General features: G+C 53.4%; 2 protein-coding genes across 2 annotated transcripts; both read left to right on the top strand.

Annotated features, from left to right (window-relative positions):
• Window positions 1-2,193: 2,193 nt before the first annotated feature.
• PRDM12 (PR/SET domain 12) lies at window positions 2,194-10,646 on the top strand. The gene is made up of 5 exons (XM_039561804.1): window positions 2,194-2,407; window positions 3,200-3,390; window positions 4,345-4,500; window positions 8,143-8,254; window positions 9,166-10,646. Exons 1-5 carry the CDS (start codon window positions 2,194-2,196, stop codon window positions 9,546-9,548), a joined length of 1,056 nt encoding a protein of 351 aa, XP_039417738.1. The 3' UTR covers window positions 9,549-10,646.
• A 1,042-nt stretch (window positions 10,647-11,688) lies between these two features.
• EXOSC2 (exosome component 2) lies at window positions 11,689-18,113 on the top strand. Its single transcript, XM_039561945.1, has 9 exons — window positions 11,689-11,846; window positions 11,931-12,032; window positions 12,117-12,162; window positions 12,426-12,515; window positions 12,627-12,692; window positions 12,839-12,907; window positions 13,760-13,936; window positions 14,112-14,240; window positions 15,081-18,113. The coding sequence occupies exons 1-9, from the start codon at window positions 11,722-11,724 to the stop codon at window positions 15,159-15,161; spliced, it is 885 nt and encodes a 294-aa protein (XP_039417879.1). The 5' UTR covers window positions 11,689-11,721; the 3' UTR covers window positions 15,162-18,113.
• Window positions 18,114-18,546: the final 433 nt, after the last annotated feature.

Genomic DNA, 18,546 nt, shown 5'->3' with positions numbered 1-18,546 from the left:
AGGAACTTTGGGAATATACACATGAAAATACAAGCAGCATTGTGAGGGGCTCAGAACAATGGGGCGGCGATAATGGCCCTTCTCTATTAACAGCCATGAATATTAAACTTGTTTCCTCTTAAATGTTAAAAAGGAGGGATAGCTGCGATATTAAAAAAGAGAAATGAAGAGCGAGGGGGGGCGGGGGGCACACAGCAAAGCACCTTCCTAGGACCGGGAAGAAGCTTTGGGAAACAGCTGGGGATATTTAAAACCACACAGAAAATGGAAGAATTTTTTTTCCACCTTTTTCTATCACTCCCCCCCGCACCGCCGATCCCCCGCAGCCGGGAGCGAGGTTCAGCGCAGTCCGCACCAGAGCCGCAGGGGGTTCAAGAGCATCTATTATTTTTTGTCCCGGGATAACTTGAAGGTTTTCCTGGGGGGGAAAAAAAAAAAGGCAATCCGAGGGCTGGCTTGCCTCGGCGGCTAAAGGGAGCCGGTGTTTGGAACCTTTCCACCTGATGCGTTATGTTTAGCAAGGCTGAAATATTCTGATGGCTCCTCTAGCCAAAGTCCAGAAAAAGAAAATAAACTTATTTTTTACGCTTATTAAACCCCAAACCAATCCCTGGCAGGTTGTTAACCTCCCCTTTCCAGGACAGCGCTGCCTCTCGCCGGGCAAAGATCCGAAGTAAGCGCAGGTTTGGGTGCGTTCCTGATATCTGCGTTGCTTCTTGATTGGATTAATAGAAATAATTACACATGGGTTGTAACATCATTTCACCCAGGCCAGAAGACACGCCACAGCTTCACCCTATAAGACACCCACCCAGGGGATAGGGTGGGGATTTGGGCTGTGCTTGGCTGCTGCTCCGGGCACGGTGAGACTCGGCGGGGCTTCCCGGGACTCCGGGGTGCGGGAACCGGCCTTTGAGCGCCTGAGGATTTTGGGGGCCCAGCCTTCTTCCCCCAGCCCTTTACAGCCCCTCGTCCCCATGAAAATCAAAAGAACAAGGCTAAGGAGAGGGCTCTAAGCTCCGACACAGCAGGACTGGGTTTAAATCCGGGAAAGATTAACCCTTTGCTGAGCCGGCAAAGCTCGGGTCCGGAGGGAGCGCTGGGTTTGGGGGCACCGCTCTGATGCCACCTCGCTGGGGAGCAGTGGTGGCTGCGGAGCTCCTGGGCTCGTCAAGGCGGGGATGGGCGCCGTGGCTGTCCGGGGAATGTCTTCGGGTGTGGGGACGGGGGCCATGCGGCGGCAGAGCCCCGGAGATACTGCAGCCTGCCCCGGGTTCGGGGTCTGGCCCTGGGGGGGACACGGCACGACATGGTTGCTATTGCAAGTAGACGGGGGATCCACGAGCTGTCCTCGGGCATCCCTGGGCACAATTCTCACAGGGATGTGGGGCTGGGGACCTGCCGGGCTGGCGGCGGCAGCCAGGTGAGCCCTGTCCTGGGGTCAAGCGGGGATCAACCCCAGGAGCGCGTCCCACCCGCCCCATGCTTGGGGACCCTCTCCTGGATCTTGGGGGAGCAGCGCCGGAGCCTCCCGGTGCTGCCGGTCCTGGCCGGGAGAGCCGGGGATGCGGGGGGCAGCGGGGAGCCGAGCACGGTCGGAGCCAACTGCGGGAGCCTCGGCTCGTTCCCCCAGGGCCGCAAGGGCCAAACTCCGGAGAGCACCGGGAGCTGTCGGGCTCGGGGCCGCCGATTTCGTTGTGGTGCTCAGCGGCCCTAAAGCGCAGCGTTTCAGCCCCAAAAACGAGCGCGGGGGCCAAGTGGGGAGCGGGACCATGCCCGAGGGTGCGCCTCGTCCGTGGGACACCGGCGGGGGCATTTCTGCCCGTTCCGCTGCTGTTCTGCGGGAGGTGCGGGGGGCCGAGCCGGTGCGTGTATGTTTGTATATGTGTGTGTGTATGTGTGTATACGTGTGTGTGTGTGTGTGCGCTCGCCGTGTCCCTCCCTCTCTCCAGCCACCCCACCCCCGGGAGGGGAGGGAAGGAGGAGATGGTGGGGGGGGCTCCGACGGCTCGCCTCGCTCCGGCAGCCCCAGTCTCTCCGCCAACGTCAGGGAGGTCATTAATAACCAATTAGGAGGGTCAATGAAGCTCATATATAGCCGGGCGGGAGCCGCCGAGCCGAACGGAGCCCAGCCCGCCGCCCACCGCCCGCCGCGCCCGGCCCCGTCGCGCTCGGCCCCGCCGCCTCGCCCCCATGATGGGCTCGGTGCTGCCCGCCGAGGCCCTGGTCCTCAAGCCCGGGCTGAAGCCGCAGGGGCTCTCGCTGGCCGAGGTGATCACCTCCGACATCCTGCACAGCTTCCTCTACGGCCGCTGGAGAAACGTCCTGGGCGAGCAGCTCTTCGAGGAGAAGAGCAGCCCCAAGACCGCCTTCACGGCCGAAGTCCTGGCTCAGTCCTTCTCCGGAGGTGAGTGACCCCCCCGGACCCTCCCCGATCCCCCCGGTTTTCCCCATCGGCCCCGGGCCGGCTCCCGGTGCCCGGCGGCGGGATGCGGTCCAGGCGCCCCGCTCGCCCCGGGCGTGGGACTGGGGAAAAAGGGCTTTAAATTCATTTGGTTAACTTGGGCTTGACCTGAGAAAGTTCCCACTTAAACCGCGGGCTGGGGGGGCCGGGGCCGTCCCGCATTCAGCCGCTCGGGACAATATCTTTTCTCTCGCCCCGGCATCGCCGGGGCGTCCCGGCTCCCTTTTCCCCCTCTCGGATTTCTGTTCCTCTCTTAATTTACCATGAAGGCTAATTCCATTTCCATTCACGATATGTCAACCATCTCATCTCCCCATTTTGTAAGAGGAATTCCTGGGCCCTTTTAAACAAGCCCTCGCGCCATTCAGGCACAATGTACCGCTACAGCATTCCTAAAGGACTAATGAATTTAGAATTAGCAATTTCTTTCTAGTTGAGTTTAATGAATGCAGATCACTTTAACAGCATGACAAATTGCTGGATGGGCCGAAATAGACACCATTTAACCTCCTTTCCCAGCCCCGCTCCCTCGCCCAGCCCGGGATGCTTTTCCCAGGTACCTCCTCAATGCCCCGGGGGAACCTTGTACCGCTTTGTGGGAGCCCGGCTGGGCGTTTAAAAGGCTCAGCCCCGGGGTCTGGGCTGGGGCGGGGGTTGGGAGGGGTCCCCGCCGCCCCCGGTCTCCCCCTCTCTCCCCCACCTCGGTCCCTTTCTGAGCCGTCTCCCCCCTCGCAGAGGTGCAGAAGCTCTCCAGCCTGGTGCTGCCGTCGGAAGTGATAATCGCCCAGAGCTCCATCCCCGGGGAAGGGCTCGGCATCTTCTCCAAGACCTGGATCAAGGCTGGCACAGAGATGGGGCCGTTCACGGGCAGGGTCATCTCCCCCGAGCATGTGGACCTGTGCAAGAACAACAACCTCATGTGGGAGGTAACGAGCCCCCTGAACCCCGAGACTGGAGTGGTTTGGCAAAAAGCAGGGACGGGCGCTGGGGATCTGTGCCGTGCTTGTGCACCTTCAGGCACCATCCTTGTGCCTCAGTTTCCCCACTCATGCAAATATCTGGGCAGGTGGGTTTAGGAACCCCTTGCAGGAGAAGGCTGAGGTTTCCTCAGACCTCGGGTGCAGCCAGCCTATAGAGGAGCCCCGAAATGCTGTTGTTCATGTCCCATACAGCCGGATCACACCCTGCCCTGCCCATCCCTGTCCGACTGGTTGCTGCCCACACTGGCCACAGTGGGCAAAACCAGCTCTACCCTGTCCCCTGCTCCCTGCTTTGCCCCAGCCCTGGTGAGGTTAACCACGAACAAAACTGTGGGGTCTGGGGGGGATCTGAGATGCCAGAACGTTGTGCACAGCCAATTTTTTGTTTCCTATTTTTTCATTTGTTTGACTCAGACTTGCACTTCTTAACTATTTTTAATTACTATTATAATTTCATGCCTAATAGAAACTTGTCTCATCTTTCCTGCCACCCTGCAAAGCATCTTTCCAGGCCGGGCAGGCCCCTCCACCGAAGGCATTGTCCCACTCCCAAGGCAGGTGCAGGATGATGAACAGCCCCTTCCTCTAGGGCTGAGTTGCTGGTGGGGCTCTGATGAGAAGGGAGATTGGAAGGGAGCTGGGTTATCCAGGGAGATAGGGGCTGACAGGACCAGCCATGCCAGTGAGAGCAGGGCGCATTTCTCAGCCCCGCTGCAGAATCACAGTCCAGCACCACAAGCAGGAAGGGTTTGGCATCTCCCGGCTGCTGTCAGGGTCTCAGCCCTGAGGCTGTGCTGGCTTTGAGCTTGTCCCTGTCCAGGCTTTATCCCAAAGGCAGGGGGTGGAGGGGCTCAGCCCACTGTGGGCAGCATCACTACCAAGTGCTCTCTCCCTTCGCAGGTGTTCAACGAGGACGGCACGGTGCGGTACTTCATTGACGCCAGCCAGGAGGATCACCGCAGCTGGATGACCTACATCAAATGTGCACGGAACGAGCAGGAGCAGAACCTTGAGGTGGTCCAGATCGGGAACAACATCTTCTACAAGGCCATTGAGGTAAGTGGGGCTGAAGGGCAGCTGGGCATCTGCAATAGAGGAGCAGGGTGGTGGGATCCCTCACCCTACAGACTTTTTCTCCCTTGTTCTTTGGGCTGTTGGTGGAGTGTCTGTGGAAGGACATGGCAGTTTTTCCATCCTTGGCACTCAGATCCATCAGGAGAGGTTGAAACCACAAGGAAGGGCCATTGCACAGGCTTCAGAGAGTAGTAAAGATCCCTTCTCCTCTCTGTTCCCTTTCTGTGGGCTCATGGAGTGATGTGTGTTAAACAGAGGGAGAATAGATCTTCGTTTGGGGTGCAAAGCATGAAAAGAGCTGCAATTCTGGCCCAGATGGGGCTTTGGACAAGGACAGGGGTTAGATGCTCTATTGAAAAAGCAGGATCTTGTGCAGAACCTGCTTCTTTATAGCAGGGTAAAGTTTGGGAGGTCCTGTGAAACCCAGGTGCTGAGCACAGGCTGAACCTGACTCTACACTGCTTTGCCTGGGCATCACACTCCGGCTGTGCAGGGAGCAGGGAGCCATGGAGCGAGCAGGGAGTGGTGCTGGTGCAGTTGTGCCTTGAGCTTTACACTGCGGGGAAGGGACTCTTCCTGCCCCCCTTATCCATGTGCTCCTGTATGAAGTGCTGGTTGGTGCTGGCGTGGCACTGGAGCAGGTACAGGGTCCCAGGGATGGCAAGGCTGCCATGCAGCGGGGTGATGGCTGAAGGACGCTCACAGCTCCCTACAGGAGACTCTGGGATGGAGGTGGGTGACTGGCTCCCCAGCATTCCTGATGACACGTGCCTACATATTGATGACAGTGCCAGAGCAGGGCGATGGTGGGGACCAGCCCTGCTTGTGTGCAGTGTCCCCATAACCCAATGCTATTGCAGGTGGAGAAAGGTGATGGCTTAGGGAGATGTCCTTGTGCAGCAGCTTTGGCTTTAAGAGTCACAAGAGGGAACATGTCCCAGTCCATCCCAGACCTGCACTGTGGTATTGTCCCCCTCCAGTATTGGGTTCAGAGTCTCACCTGAGGAGCGTTTGCAGCTGGGAGAGGGTGTCAGCCGGGAACAACCATGAGTGCCTGCTGGTTCCATGGGCACGGGCAGCTCTCTGGATCTATCCAGGTAGTGCTCCTGCACTGGCTTACAGAGCAGCACAAATTCAAATGCTCCATGGCACAGGACCATAACCCAACCTGCACTGAGCGAGCAGGGCTGGGTTAGGGATTGCTGCAGTTGGTTGGGAAAGGTGAATTGGTGGGTAGGAAGAGGATCAGATATTCTCTCCTGCTGCAGGAGGGTCCTGTGTCACCCTTGGGCTCTGCCACCTTTCCCAAGAGCTCCACACACTTCCCTCCTGTTTTCATGCTGATCACCCCTTCAGCTGTTCCCAGTTTAAGACCTGATATTCCTGTGGGCAGCTGTGCCTGTTGTGACAGCACCTTAAGTGTTTTTTATTACTGTTCTTAACTTAGGCAAGTAAATAAAATAGTTCCAGGTAGCCGTGGTGTGATTAGGAACACAGCTGTGGATTTTACACCTTGTGCAGGCACAGATGAGGGGGTGAGTGAGTGAATATTTGGGTATAGCCATGATCCATCTGTGGGCTTGTTCCTGAGGCTGAAGCAGCGAGCAGCGGAGCAGGATGAGTTTAATTCCCTTGGCGTAAGCAGAGAATTTGAGATGCTGAGAGTGCTGAACCCCAAATGATGTGTGGGAGGAGGTGGGCATGAAGGATCCCTGCTGTCACACTGCTCCTCAAGCTCAGCAGGGCACGCACACACCGACCTGAATTTAGCACTGCCCTGCTCAGCACCACAGGTGTCCGTGTGCAGCCATTGTCACCCTCCATCCCCTACCAGTCCTGGTGGCTTCCCCACCTCCTGTCCCCCTGTACAGCCTCCTGCCCCTGCCTGCCGTGCCCTGGGCACAGTGGGCACAGTGAGCTCCCTGGTTCCTACTGCTCTGCACCCACCTCCGCTGCACCAGGGCTCCAGCAAAGCATCTCTTTGGATGCCTTTCTCACCTACCTGCCAAAAAAATCAAATTTATTTGGTGCTTTTTTCCCCTATTTGCCTTTAATATTTTAATGTGTTTTGCCTGTTCCTGCCCTTATTTGCTGATTTGTTTTTCCTGTCCTCTTTCTCAGCAATACCAAGTTGCTGCTGCTGGGAAATAAACTGAGGGCAGAAAGTTTTGGCCTTTGATCTGAAGGCCACAAGATTTCTGGGGGGCAATTTGAATTTGCTTTGGGATGTGTGCACATGGGTGATCACCTGCTGCTGATGTGGCTGCAGCAGCTTCAGCAGAATAAAACACACACATATATGCATCCATGCAGATTGTTTTATCCTTTCAGCAATATTTTATTTGCTTGTATTAAAAGTGACTAATTTTCTGTTAAGAGCAAATAGCACCAAGAAACAGCGTCATCAATTTGGGATGCAAAAGGATATCAGCTTCCTCTGCCTCCCAAATTCCTCCTCTGCAGCCCCAGTGATGTCTTTATGCAGATGAACAAAGATATGAAGCTAAATTCCTATTAATTTCAGATGCCTAAAATTTAGTACATTTTCAGTGTTGAGGTGATTGAACTTCGGATCTGTGTTACATGTGGATGTTGTTTTACTTGGATCTAACATGCTTAGTGTACAGAAATGCAGGACATTCCTATTTCTAAATTAGGTTCTTAACAGTAGGGACTGCTAGGGAAAATTTGTATTTTTTTATAAAGTGATGTTGTTATTAGTGTTGTTTGAACTGGTCTGAGAGGATCCATCTTCCCAGCCACGGCTGCTGCAGGAGGGGAGCCTTGAGCGGCGTTTCCTGGTCGCTCGCCTCGGCCATGCGGGAACATGACAGAACAGCAGGGACAGGAGAAGTGCCATTGCTTCAGGGAAATGGGAGCGTGGATGATGCAAAACCCCTGCCCTGGTCCTGTAGCTGTCCTTGGGCTCTTGCAGGCACTGCAGCTTTGGTGTGGGATATAAACAGCGTTTCACACCTGAGTCATGGTCTCTTATAGCAGCCCCGAGCTCTCCTCTGCTCTGCGGGCTGATGAGCCCTTTGCTGGTGGATCTGCATTTCCATCTTCTAAAATCAGCCCCGGCAGGGGTGGGTGGGAGATGCTGCCTGTGCCCTGCAGCAGGAGGCTGCTGATGGTTCCAAGGACAAAATGCTCTGCTGGAGTCCTGAGCTGGGGCTGCGTGTCCCAGGTCCCTGCTTCGGTCTCTGCCACTCATGCTGGTTGTGGCTCCACAAATGATTTATTTCTCCGTGTCTCTGTGTTCTGCCCTGTCCTGGTCTCCCCAAGCTGCTGGGACCTCTGGGTCCTGCACTCCAGAGACCCCAGATCGGTCCCTGTGCTCTGGAGCTTCATATTTGTCCATCACCCTGTTTGTGTCCCAGCTTGGGGGAGAGCCTGGAGTGGGTTTGTGCTGGTGCTGGGTGGTGTTGAACTGTGCCACCACCTCCTGTGCTGCATGCTGAGCTGTTCTGTGCCTGCGTGGGGGTGTTGAGGACTGCTGGCAGGTCCCAGATGGCAGCAGGGTCTCACAGAAATGGGGCACAGCCAGGGTAGGTCTGAATGGATCAGCACAGGAATGGATGTTCATCACCCCCCCAACAACCCTGTCTTTATCTCTCTTTCTAGATGATTCCTCCAGACCAAGAGCTGCTGGTCTGGTATGGGAACTCCCACAACACCTTCCTGGGCATCCCAGGTGTGCCGGGGCTAGAAGAGGAGCAGAAGAAGAACAAACATGGTAGGTAACAAGGGTGCAACATCCCTGCCTGTTCACCCTGTGCCCAGCTCTGAGGCCGTAGGGCGGGCACAAGGCAGGGACATCCCAGGGGTATGTCAGACATCTCAGTTGTCTGTGGACAAGCACAGGGCTATGACATGATCCATACAGCTTGAGCAGGCCCTCAGTAATTCAGGGTGATGCCTCCAGGCCAGTTTACCCACGGCTGTTGTTGGTGGGGTGTCTGGCAGTTGCTGCGTGACCCAGCCAGGCAGGGAGGAGCAGCGCAGGGTGTGAATGGAAGGCAGCCCCAACACTCTGTGAAAAACCAAGTGGATGCAGCTTCTACATCCCCACTCTGCATTTAAGGGACCTTAACCACCAACACAGGAGGCTTTTCTCTCCTTGGGCCTTCGCTCTCCGCTTGTCTCAGTGACTCCCTGAGGTGCTTCTCTGTGGCACAGCACAGCTCAGGCTGTGTTTGGAGCCACTTCTGTGCTTCCTGACCCTACTCCCCACTCTGAAAGAGCCACGTCTGAGCCCAGCAGAGTGAGGGGAGAAGCTGGGACCAGTGCAGGGGCTGGACAGCATGGTTGGGGGTTCCTGAGAGTGCCTACACCCACCCCCTCCAGCTCTGCTGAAGTCCAGGCAGGAGAAAATTGGTCTTGTGTCCATCTGTAGGGGATTCATTCCGCTCAGCTTGAATGCTCCCCTTACCTAAATCTGGGTGAGCCCATTCCTAGCACTGGCTGCATCCCAAAATCCTAAGAGCCAGCCTGGATGCCAGTCTGCCCAAGATAGGTGACCTCAGCAGCAGGGAGCCAGCAGGAAGGCACTGGGGGCTTTCCAGGGCACCCAGCACGCCAGGGCCTTGGGGTGGGGCGAGCTGCTGTGCTGCAGGGCAGTGCCTGACTGTCGCCTGTCATCCCCAGAGGATTTCCATGCGGTGGAGACGGGGGCCAGCACGACGGGGCGGATGCGCTGCGTCATCTGCCACCGCGGCTTCAACTCCCGCAGCAACCTGCGCTCCCACATGCGCATCCACACCCTGGACAAGCCCTTCGTGTGCCGCTTCTGCAACCGCCGCTTCAGCCAGTCCTCCACCCTCCGCAACCACGTCCGCTTGCACACGGGCGAGCGGCCCTACAAGTGCCAGGTTTGCCAAAGTGCCTACTCCCAGCTCGCAGGGCTGCGGGCACACCAGAAAAGTGCCCGCCACCGGCCCCCCAACGCCTCCCTGCAGGCCCATTCGCCCGCCCTGCCCGTGCCCCATCCCGCCTCCCTGGCCCATCACATCCCCACCATGGTGCTGTGAAGCCCCGGTGCGGCAGCAGGATTTGGGACAGCAAAGACTGGTGCTGAGACACGCGATGAACTGGCGGGGTGGCCCTTGGCTGAGCTGGGGGGCAGAGGCAGAGCTGCTTTGTGTCTCGGAGGGGTGTTGGGCTGTTTTTGGGCATCACTGACTGTGCGGGTACAGCGGGAGGGGAACCCCCAGCTCTGCAGTTGAGTCGTGCGGGATCATCCCCAGGGAGATGGGGCACAGGGTGGGCTGGTGGCCCCTGGGGTTGGCAGGGGAAAAGGGACTCAGCGGGATGTCTTGTGTGGGCTTGCCAGTGCAGTGGGGAAGGACTGGGGCAGCTGAAAAGCTGGGCCTAGGTGAGTCACATCTGGGTTTTACAGATAAATTGGTGGAAAGAAACATTGCTCTTATCCCTCCTCCTCTGCTCCAGCAGACACATGCCCCATGGAAAAGCTGGCACAGCCCTGATGCGGCCATCCCTGTCATGCCTGTTTGCCCCAGGAGTGGCTTTGGCCCCGGTGGCTCCTTTCAAGGGACACCTTTCCCTCCTTGGGAGCCCCAAGTTAGTGAACATTTGCATTTTCTCCCACCCGAGCCCCCTCTGCCTGCCCTGCTCCAGCCCAAGCCCTGCACTGGGGTCTGTCACCGCTCCAAGCAATGGCATGGGCAGAGGGGACACAGTGCCAGCTGGGAATAACCATCCACAGGCAGGTTTTGCGGGAATCCTGAGCTCTGCCAGGCTGTGCCTGTTCCAGCCCTGGCAGCATTTCTCCCCATCCCTTTCCCAGCTGTGAAGGAACATTTTGGTTGGAACTGCTACTGCCCTCTGGGGACAGAGAAAACCTGTCCCCGGGCCAGCTCTGTCCCCAAGGACAACTCTAAGCGCCCTCTGGAGTCCCCATACTCCGGAGGAAGGCTGTGTATCATAAAAGAAGGTATTCCAATATTAATTATAAGTCTAAGATGTATAAAGTTCTCACAAACCGTGTTCTACTTCCAGAAGAAAATAAACAAAAACAAAAGAAAAAACCCCCCAAAAACTGTCACTTTAACTTTGTAAATATTTATGTAAACATTATTTACAAGACTTTGATATTATATATTATTTGATTGTATATGTACACAGTGTAAATACATTTGTACCTCTCTTGTATTCTAAATAAAAATTACTTGGAACATTTATCATTTAGAAAAGGGAGAGCTTTATATTATGTGCCAGGGGAAGGATGTGGTTATTGGGGTGAGTGAAGGTCTTAATTAACACAATAATCTGTGAGTGAGATGTGGTGTCATCTGCGGGACCCGGAAGTGCATCTGGGAGGGGGAAAAACCCCAGGTTTTGGCTAAAGAAGCCCCTTTTCAGGTCTGAAAGCTGGGGTAAGTGCTGGCTCACTCCCAAGCAGGTGGTATCTACAGATTCCACCCTGCCAGCCCCTACTCTTGTGAACTTGTACAGTCGCTCTTTGAAGCCACAGCTATTGCTATCCTTCGATACATTCCATGAATTAGCGCCCATATTTTGGCTGTGATGGGATACAGGTGCAAGCCCTGCTGGAAGGAAGCGACACATTTGCTGACGGTCACCGCTGACTGCTTTTCCCGTGGTGTTTCCACCGCAGCTCTGGGAGCCGAATCGGTGCTTGAATTAAATGGGTAAAACTTTTCAACGGATTTATCAGCTCCTGCTGGCAAAGCTCCGCCGAGGGGAAGGGGTCAGTCCGGAGTCCCGCGGGGATGTTAAAGCCAAGCGTGAGCACCGGCCAGCTGGGGAGGGCAGCAGATGACTGCCCTCAGGGGGACACCTTGTGTGAGGGGCACCCCAAACTGGGGGTGCTGCTCCCCGCCTTGACCCACAGCACTGCAGCCCGGCCCGGGCTGTGGGGCCCGGTGAGCCCCGGGGCAGGCCCGCCGGGTCCTCCCGCTTTGCCGGGCGGGGTCTGGGGGAGCGGGTCACCGCCAGGGGCTGCCCGAAGGGTCCTGCACCCTGCCCATACTAAAGATGGCCGAGGCTTCCTTGGGCCCCAACGGGGCGAAGCCCGCGAGTCCCCTCCCTGCCAGGAACAAACATGGCTGCCCAGTCACCGCCCCCCGCTGCCCTCACTCAAGATGGCGGCGCCCGAGCCCTCAGGCGCGCTCTCGCCAGCAGCCATCATGGCTGGCGGAAGGCGCGTGCGGCGCGGCCAAGATGGCGGCAGTCACCATGAGGCTGCCGGCGCTCCGCGCGCCCGTGGACTCCGGCGCGCCCCGGGGCGGCGAGAAGCACCTGGTGGCACCGGGGGACACGATCACCACGGACACGGGATATATGAGGTGCGGGCAGCGGCGGAGGGGAGGCGGCGGCGGCGGCGTGGCGCGGCTTCGGGCTGTCCTTAGGTAGCTGCTCTCTCTCCCCAGGGGCCACGGTACTTATGTGGAGGACGACAAGCTGATCGCCTCGGTGGCCGGCGTGGTGGAGAGAGTGAACAAGCTGGTGTGCGTCAGGGCGCTGAAGGCCAGGTGAGCGCGGCCGCGGCGGGTGCGGGCCGGCGGCGTGGCCTGGCTCGGCAGCGTGAGGTGTGTGACCGCCGCTCTCTCTGCCAGGTACAACGGCGAGATCGGCGACATCGTGGTCGGGAGGATTACGGAGGTAAAGCCCGGTGTTTGCCGCGGTGCCGTGGAGGAGGAGGAGAGTGGTCGTGCCTCAGTCCGACCCAAAGAGTTTCCCGGGCTCCTAAAACGCTGATACACATCAGTGTCCCTGCGCAGGGTACTGGGAGCGCGTGGATTTTAACCGCGATGAGGCTGGAAGAAGCCAGCAGAGATGTCCCCTTCTGCAGCTTAGTGAGCTGCAGCTCCCATTCCGTTTTTGAGTGTGTACCAATAGGTTTTGGGTTTTTTTTTCCCCCTTAGGTTCAGCAGAAGCGATGGAAAGTGGAAACGAATTCCAGGCTGGATTCAGTCCTGTTGCTGTCGTCTATAAATTTACCTGGTGGGGAGCTGGTGAGTGTAGCTGGTTGTGTTTTACATGGCATCCTAAGGTCCCCCACAATGAGCTACTGATGGTTGTTTTCTCATTCTGGGCTCCATGTAACTTTTCTTGTGATGTTTCAGAGAAGGAAATCAGCGGAAGATGAGCTTGCGATGAGGGACTACCTGCAGGAAGGGGATCTCATCAGTGTATCCTTCTGCTGCTCCCATTGACAGAACAGCCAAGGGTATGGGAAGAACAGGCAGAGTCTGGCTGGCCTGGCTGGGGGTGAGAGCTGTGCCAGGGTGGCACTGGGCAGCCTTAGGGACCCTGTTTCCTTAAGTGGCACCAACAGGCAGAGGTCCAGTCTATATTTTCTGATGGGGCTGTATCGCTGCACACCCGGAGCCTGAAATACGGGAAGGTGAGTTGTTCCAAAGCCCTTGATCCTGGGATAATTCTGCACCAGCTGACTTGTATAAGGCCATTTGGAGGCTTTTTAAAGAAAAGAGCTCTCGAGTAGAGCAGGATGTTGCTATAACCCATTCCTGTAGGATAGGAAGACTCTCAGCTCCTATGTGGGAGCACCAGGCAGTTTCCCTGAAGTAGAGGAGGTGTCCTTGTGTTGCCCTTTGAGCCACTGCTCTCCCTGTCCACAGTTCCAGCCTGCTAGTCCTGTTTCCCCCACTAGCCACTTGGGAATTAAATCCTGGGGAGAAATCTCCTCACTCCTCTTCTGCTGGCTGTTGCCCCTGTGACTTGTTCCTCTCCCCAGGGCTCTATTTTAGGCTTTACGCAGTTGGCATTTATCTCTGGTTTTGTGCATTGATATAAGCCAAGGGGCCGTTGGAGCGTAGGCTGCAGTTTGGGATTACCAGACCAAGGGTATTAGCACTTAAAAGATGAAAGGGAAGTGTGCTTATTGCACAGAGGGTGAAGGACAGTGATTGGATTACGAGGGAAAGTGTTCTGCTAAATTGGGCCTCTGACTCCTCATTTTTCTGCAGGGATGGTTGATGTGTAGTTACGATCAAGATATTATGAACATCCGTGCTAAGCACTTAGAGTATTCTTTGTCTTCAAAGGGCTGCACAGGCATTAGCTAATCCTCCCAGCGCTCCCAGAGGCAGGCAGGTTTTATATTCACTGTTTCACAGGAAAAGGTGTTAAAAAAGAGTGGTTCCTAGGCCAGGAATGGAGTGTGTATCAGTGACACGGTGTGGTCTGTGGTGGTTCATGATGTCTCTCATGCTGAGCCTCATGGTCTCCTCTCCAGCTTGCCCAGGGTGTGCTGGTTCAGGTCTCTCCCTCCCTTGTGAAACGCCAGAAGACTCATTTCCATGACCTGCCCTGTGGTGCATCCGTGATCCTCGGCAACAATGGCTTCATCTGGATCTACCCAACTCCAGAGCAGAAAGATGACGAGGCTGGAGGCTACACCACCAATTTGGAGGTGAGTGTTCAGGGAAGGTGAGCCTTCTCTTACCAGTGATGGTTTTTAGTCTGACATAGTCAGAGGCATATAAGTAAGCTGAGACTTTCAGGATCTTGTGTTAGGTTCACGGCAAGGCTTTTTTACTTGCATTATTTCCCTGTACGTTCATCCTTTTTCCTCTGTCCTTCCTCAGCCAGTTCCCTTGTCTGACCGGGAGGTGATCTCACGGCTCCGAAATTGCATCATGGCTCTGGTCACTCACAAGATGATGCTCTTTGACACCAGCATCCTGTATTGCTATGAAGCATCCCTTCCTCATCAGGTACAGGAACCAGTGGTGTTTATTCCACACTGAGGGGAGGGAACAGAAAGGCTGCATCAGTTGCTGCTGAAGTCAGAGTTTCCTTTGAGTTTCCAAAGCATCCTGTAGTAAGTGACAGTATGAGCTCTCCCCTTCTGCATAACATAAATTGCCTTGCACAATTTCAGGGATTGTTTGAAGAGTTCTGCTTCTGGCAGAGTCTAACTATTCCTATAGAGAGATCAGCCCCTTTTTTGATAGATGTTGTGTATCCCTTGCTGGGATTATGGACCCTTTAATTCCTGTGAAAACACTTCTAAATTTAGCATTGTGTCAGGGTACAGTGCATTTTATGAAGCAATGAAAAAGTAAATGTCATGTATTGTACAGAGAGCAGTCTCATGTCTGTATCCATATCCTGCTCTGCTGGAAGGCTGCCTCCATTTGACCTCTTGCTGTACAGCTTTTCACTGTGATTCCTGCCATCACAATCACAGGGAATTCTCTTCCCATAAATAAATGAGATCTGAATTGTCTTCTGCTTTCATTCCCAATGAGGCATTCTTTTGAAGTATAATTGTGTTTAAGTCATCTCTGCCCTTCCCAAATACAGTGTGTGTCCTCTAGGGAAGATAAGGAGGGTTAGTAGCCGCTCCTTTGATTTTCTTTGGTCTCTGTAAGAATTCCCAATTGGCAAAGTTGATTTTGCCTTGGACCCTCTGCCATAGGTCTTTTTTCACCACAACCCTCTAAACTCCCTTGCTGGTCACTGCCGTGTATCAGGGACCTTTGTCTCCCCACAGAGTGTGCAAAAGTAGTAGTTGCTTCCTGTTGCTAATACTGCTCTTCTTTTCACTGCAGATCAAGGACATTCTCAAACCAGAGGTGACAGAGGAGATCGTTCTGGAAGCTCGACAGAGGTTGCTGGATTTGGAGGGATAGGGCACAAGGCCAGAAGCAGTCATTTGAAATCCCAGCATGGCAGCTTTGATTCTCAGTATTATATGTTTTTTTTCAGTGTTCTAGTCCCCAACATTCATTCCACACTTCAGAAACCACCAAAATTCCTCACTCCTAGGATATCTCCTGTGTCCTTTTAGTACACAGTAGTACTTAAGTACCATAGCCTTTTAGTGCAATGGCTTGAAAAATTGATATCTGGCCTTTAAAAATATGCAGATGCAACTGGGACATGTCTCCTAGCACCTGTTGCTGTGTCTAGTGCCCCAGAACTTTGTGCAGAATAACAGAGAGGAAGGGATACATTTTGTGATGTTTCTCTCTCCCCAAAAGATGATTTGGATTTTAATTTACTTGTGATACCGATCTGCCAGTCTGTCCCCTGACTGAGAGCCCTTGTTTTTAAGAATGTAGATCCAGGCACAGGTGTTTAGAGAACAGGAGTATCCACACCCTTGCTGACCATAGTTTGGGTCTGGCTGTTCATGGCTTGAATGTCTCAGGGGTATGAGATGGGATGTGGCTGTCGCTGTCCATATGATCCAGGAGCTGTGCACAAGCAGTGTCCTGGTTTGTGTGTATCCTGCTGGGGGTTTTTTTATGCCTGATGTGGTGAGCTCCTCTTCTGAGGAGGCACCAGTATTGTTTTGTATTAAGTATTTTACATTTCAGTAAATTTTTTGAAACAAATCAGTCCTTCAGCAGTGTGTGCATTGGCTTGGTTTTGGTCTAGCTTGAGAGCTATGGTTGGCTCAAATTTCCTTGTGCCAGGACACCTGGAATGGTTACACAGTCTTATCTCCCCTTCAGCTGCTGCCCTTCATTCCAGCAGGACTTGACCGTCCTCTTCAGCCCTTACAGCGTTCCTCTGTAAGGATTGCCTGCTGGTGTTCACAGTGGCTTTCCAAGCATTGCCTCCCTGCAGGATCCCTGGGAGAAGTGAGTCAAGCAGAGGTGACTGGAGGATGACAGGGATCCCAGTATGACACTGGTGAAGATCTTCAGGCCAGTGTAAGGGATGGACATGTGAACCAGGTGTTGGCAGGCAGTCAGTCACGTTCTCTGTGCAGAATGTGAGGATTTCCCTGAAGCATCCTCTCAGCTCTAGGTGCCATATTAGAGCTGTTGTATTCTCTATAGTATCTATTTGTATTGCAAATACATCCTTGCACCACAGCACTGTAATTCTTAAAAAGGATGATAAAACTTCTGCCCCAATTGTCCGTGAAAACAACTGCACGTTGCAAATTTGCACTCTTGCCTCAGGCACAAGGGATAATCCTTTACTCGGTGTTTTCCTGGGAACTAGGAATTCCCTTCGTTGTTGTCCTTCCAGCTGGGGCTGCTTTCCCTGGGGTCCCGAGCAGGCACTAGATGGCACCTTTGGATCGCGTTTGTGGCACTTCCCTTCACCAGCAGCTCCGCCTCGCTGCCCTGCCAAACAGCAGGGCCTGGACGGCTGCCACCAGCGCTGCTGCCCAAATCCTAAAGCATAATGGGGCTAAGGACAAGCAAGGACATGGCTAATCCGTTCTGCTGCTGCACAACTGCCCGTGCTGCCTCTGAAAATAGTACTGAACTTGTTGGGGGTATTGCTGGAATGCTCCACAAAAGACCTGGGAATTGTTATTTTTGCATTTTAAGAGGATTCCCTAATAAGTGTTGCAACAATCACATCCTCAGGATGACTTGGGAAATTTGAAAACCAAAGCTTGGTGGTGACTTTCAGGTCTCCATGAGGCTGCTGGTAGCCACCTAACCTACACCAGCATGGACAAGACTGGTTCAAAAAGGCTAAAAAAGCTTTAACAGTCTGCATCCTTTACTTAGAAAAGTACTTTCCCCCTCCCCCCGCCCCTACCCAGTTGCTGTAGTTTAGCAGCTGTTTATCTTATTACCACATGGTAAGATTCACATGGGGAGATTCAGGGATTTCTACTGAAAAACAATTCAAGATTTGGACTGCTTCAGTTCTGAGCTTTCTGATTCCTCCTGCTTGCTGTAGCATTCCTGATGTTTTGGCATTAATGATGTGTTAAATGGGGGAAGTATGTGACTCATCCAGTTCCCTTATTCCTGAATACCTGGCATTTTTGTTTTTAAACCCAAGAAGAGCACCAGCTGGTGAGGTTTGGTTATGGATCTTTCCTGATGGGCGGGAACCAAAGGTCTCAGTATTTTCCCCCGTGACCATGAAGGGTAATTACTGATCTTTCCACATTCAGCCAGTGCTATGCCAAGACCTAAATTCTGTAACAAGGCTTCAGCAAGGTCATTGCTGGCAGTTCCTGCAACCCTATCCAGGACAGCTCTGCAAACCAGCAGGTAACAACAAGCCAGCAACAGCAGTGTCCCCTTGAATTCTTGAAATAGTCTGTGGGATTTTGCTGGGCAACCTCTAAGCAGGAAGGGTGAAAAGGAAGAAACTATGGCTTCTCTGGTTTGGAAAAAAAAAAAAGTAGTTGAAAGCAGCAGTGGGGAAAACCTAGTAAATGTTCATTTTTATACGGGGAGCTAAAAGGCCCATGCAGGCATTAAAACAGCTCAGATCAACTTGATTTCTTTATTAAACAGTCCGACACTGTTTGTAAAGCAGCTGTAGCACCTCCTGTGCTGCTTACTCCAGGGTTAACACGTGGTGCAGATGCGCTCAGAAGTTGAGTTAGTAGCTAGTTCCCTTGCTGTGAATGCTGCCTGTAGGAATGAGAATACAACATCACTCATCTGCAAAAATAATTTTCTTGTTTCTTGGTGCCAGTGTTCATGTACTAATAGGAAGAATTCCTTTACTCCTAGGAATAACCACTGGGATTTTAAATTTGTGCTAATGGGTTATTAATCCAATTACTGCTGCTTATTGCATTACTTCTGTCTCATCCGTGCACAGTTTTGCTGTTCAGCTGAGAATGGTACAAATAAAAAGCTTTGAGCAGACCTGAGAAGAGACTGAAATCCCACTGAGATTAGAGACATCTTGAAACGGTTGTCTCAGGTTCCTGAGGACTGTTAATTAACATGCTAAGTTTTATTATTTGGTGAAGAGGTTGAAGCTTTTAAGGTATTGTTATGAAGAAAACGTCACTGCAGCTGCTGGGTGAAGTATACCACACTTAATGGGAGGTAAACAGAAAAAGTACTGAAGTATCTCTTAGGAAAAAAAAAATCATACATTGTACACAGGCTTGATTGAAAAAACATTCTGTCAGTTTTTTTATTTATTCTGGACTCACACAACTTTTCTGTCTCTGTCTTCTCTGACAATTTCTGAATCTACTGGGCAACTTCCAAGTTTAACATGAGACAACCATGTTCACAAAAACTGGCAGCAGGGTTGGGGACAGCAAATGTAATACCCTTCAGGAAGGGG

The sequence above is a fragment of the Corvus cornix genome, chromosome 17 (assembly GCF_000738735.6).
Source record: "Corvus cornix cornix isolate S_Up_H32 chromosome 17, ASM73873v5, whole genome shotgun sequence".
NCBI lineage: Eukaryota > Metazoa > Chordata > Aves > Passeriformes > Corvidae > Corvus > Corvus cornix.
This window is presented reverse-complemented; position numbering and strand designations above follow the sequence as displayed.

Bases quoted from the DNA above. Each gene is read 5' to 3' on its own strand.
- PRDM12 (XM_039561804.1), top strand. From the start codon at position 2,194: ATGATGGGCTCGGTGCTGCCCGCCGAGGCCCTGGTCCTCAAGCCCGGG. The intron at 3,391-4,344 runs GTAACGAGCCCC...CTCCCTTCGCAG, and splicing joins ACAACAACCTCATGTGGGAG to GTGTTCAACGAGGACGGCAC. The intron at 8,255-9,165 runs GTAGGTAACAAG...TGTCATCCCCAG, and splicing joins GCAGAAGAAGAACAAACATG to AGGATTTCCATGCGGTGGAG.
- EXOSC2 (XM_039561945.1), top strand. From the start codon at position 11,722: ATGGCGGCAGTCACCATGAGGCTGCCGGCGCTCCGCGCGCCCGTGGAC. The intron at 11,847-11,930 runs GTGCGGGCAGCG...CTCTCTCCCCAG, and splicing joins ACGGACACGGGATATATGAG to GGGCCACGGTACTTATGTGG. The intron at 12,033-12,116 runs GTGAGCGCGGCC...TCTCTCTGCCAG, and splicing joins GTCAGGGCGCTGAAGGCCAG to GTACAACGGCGAGATCGGCG.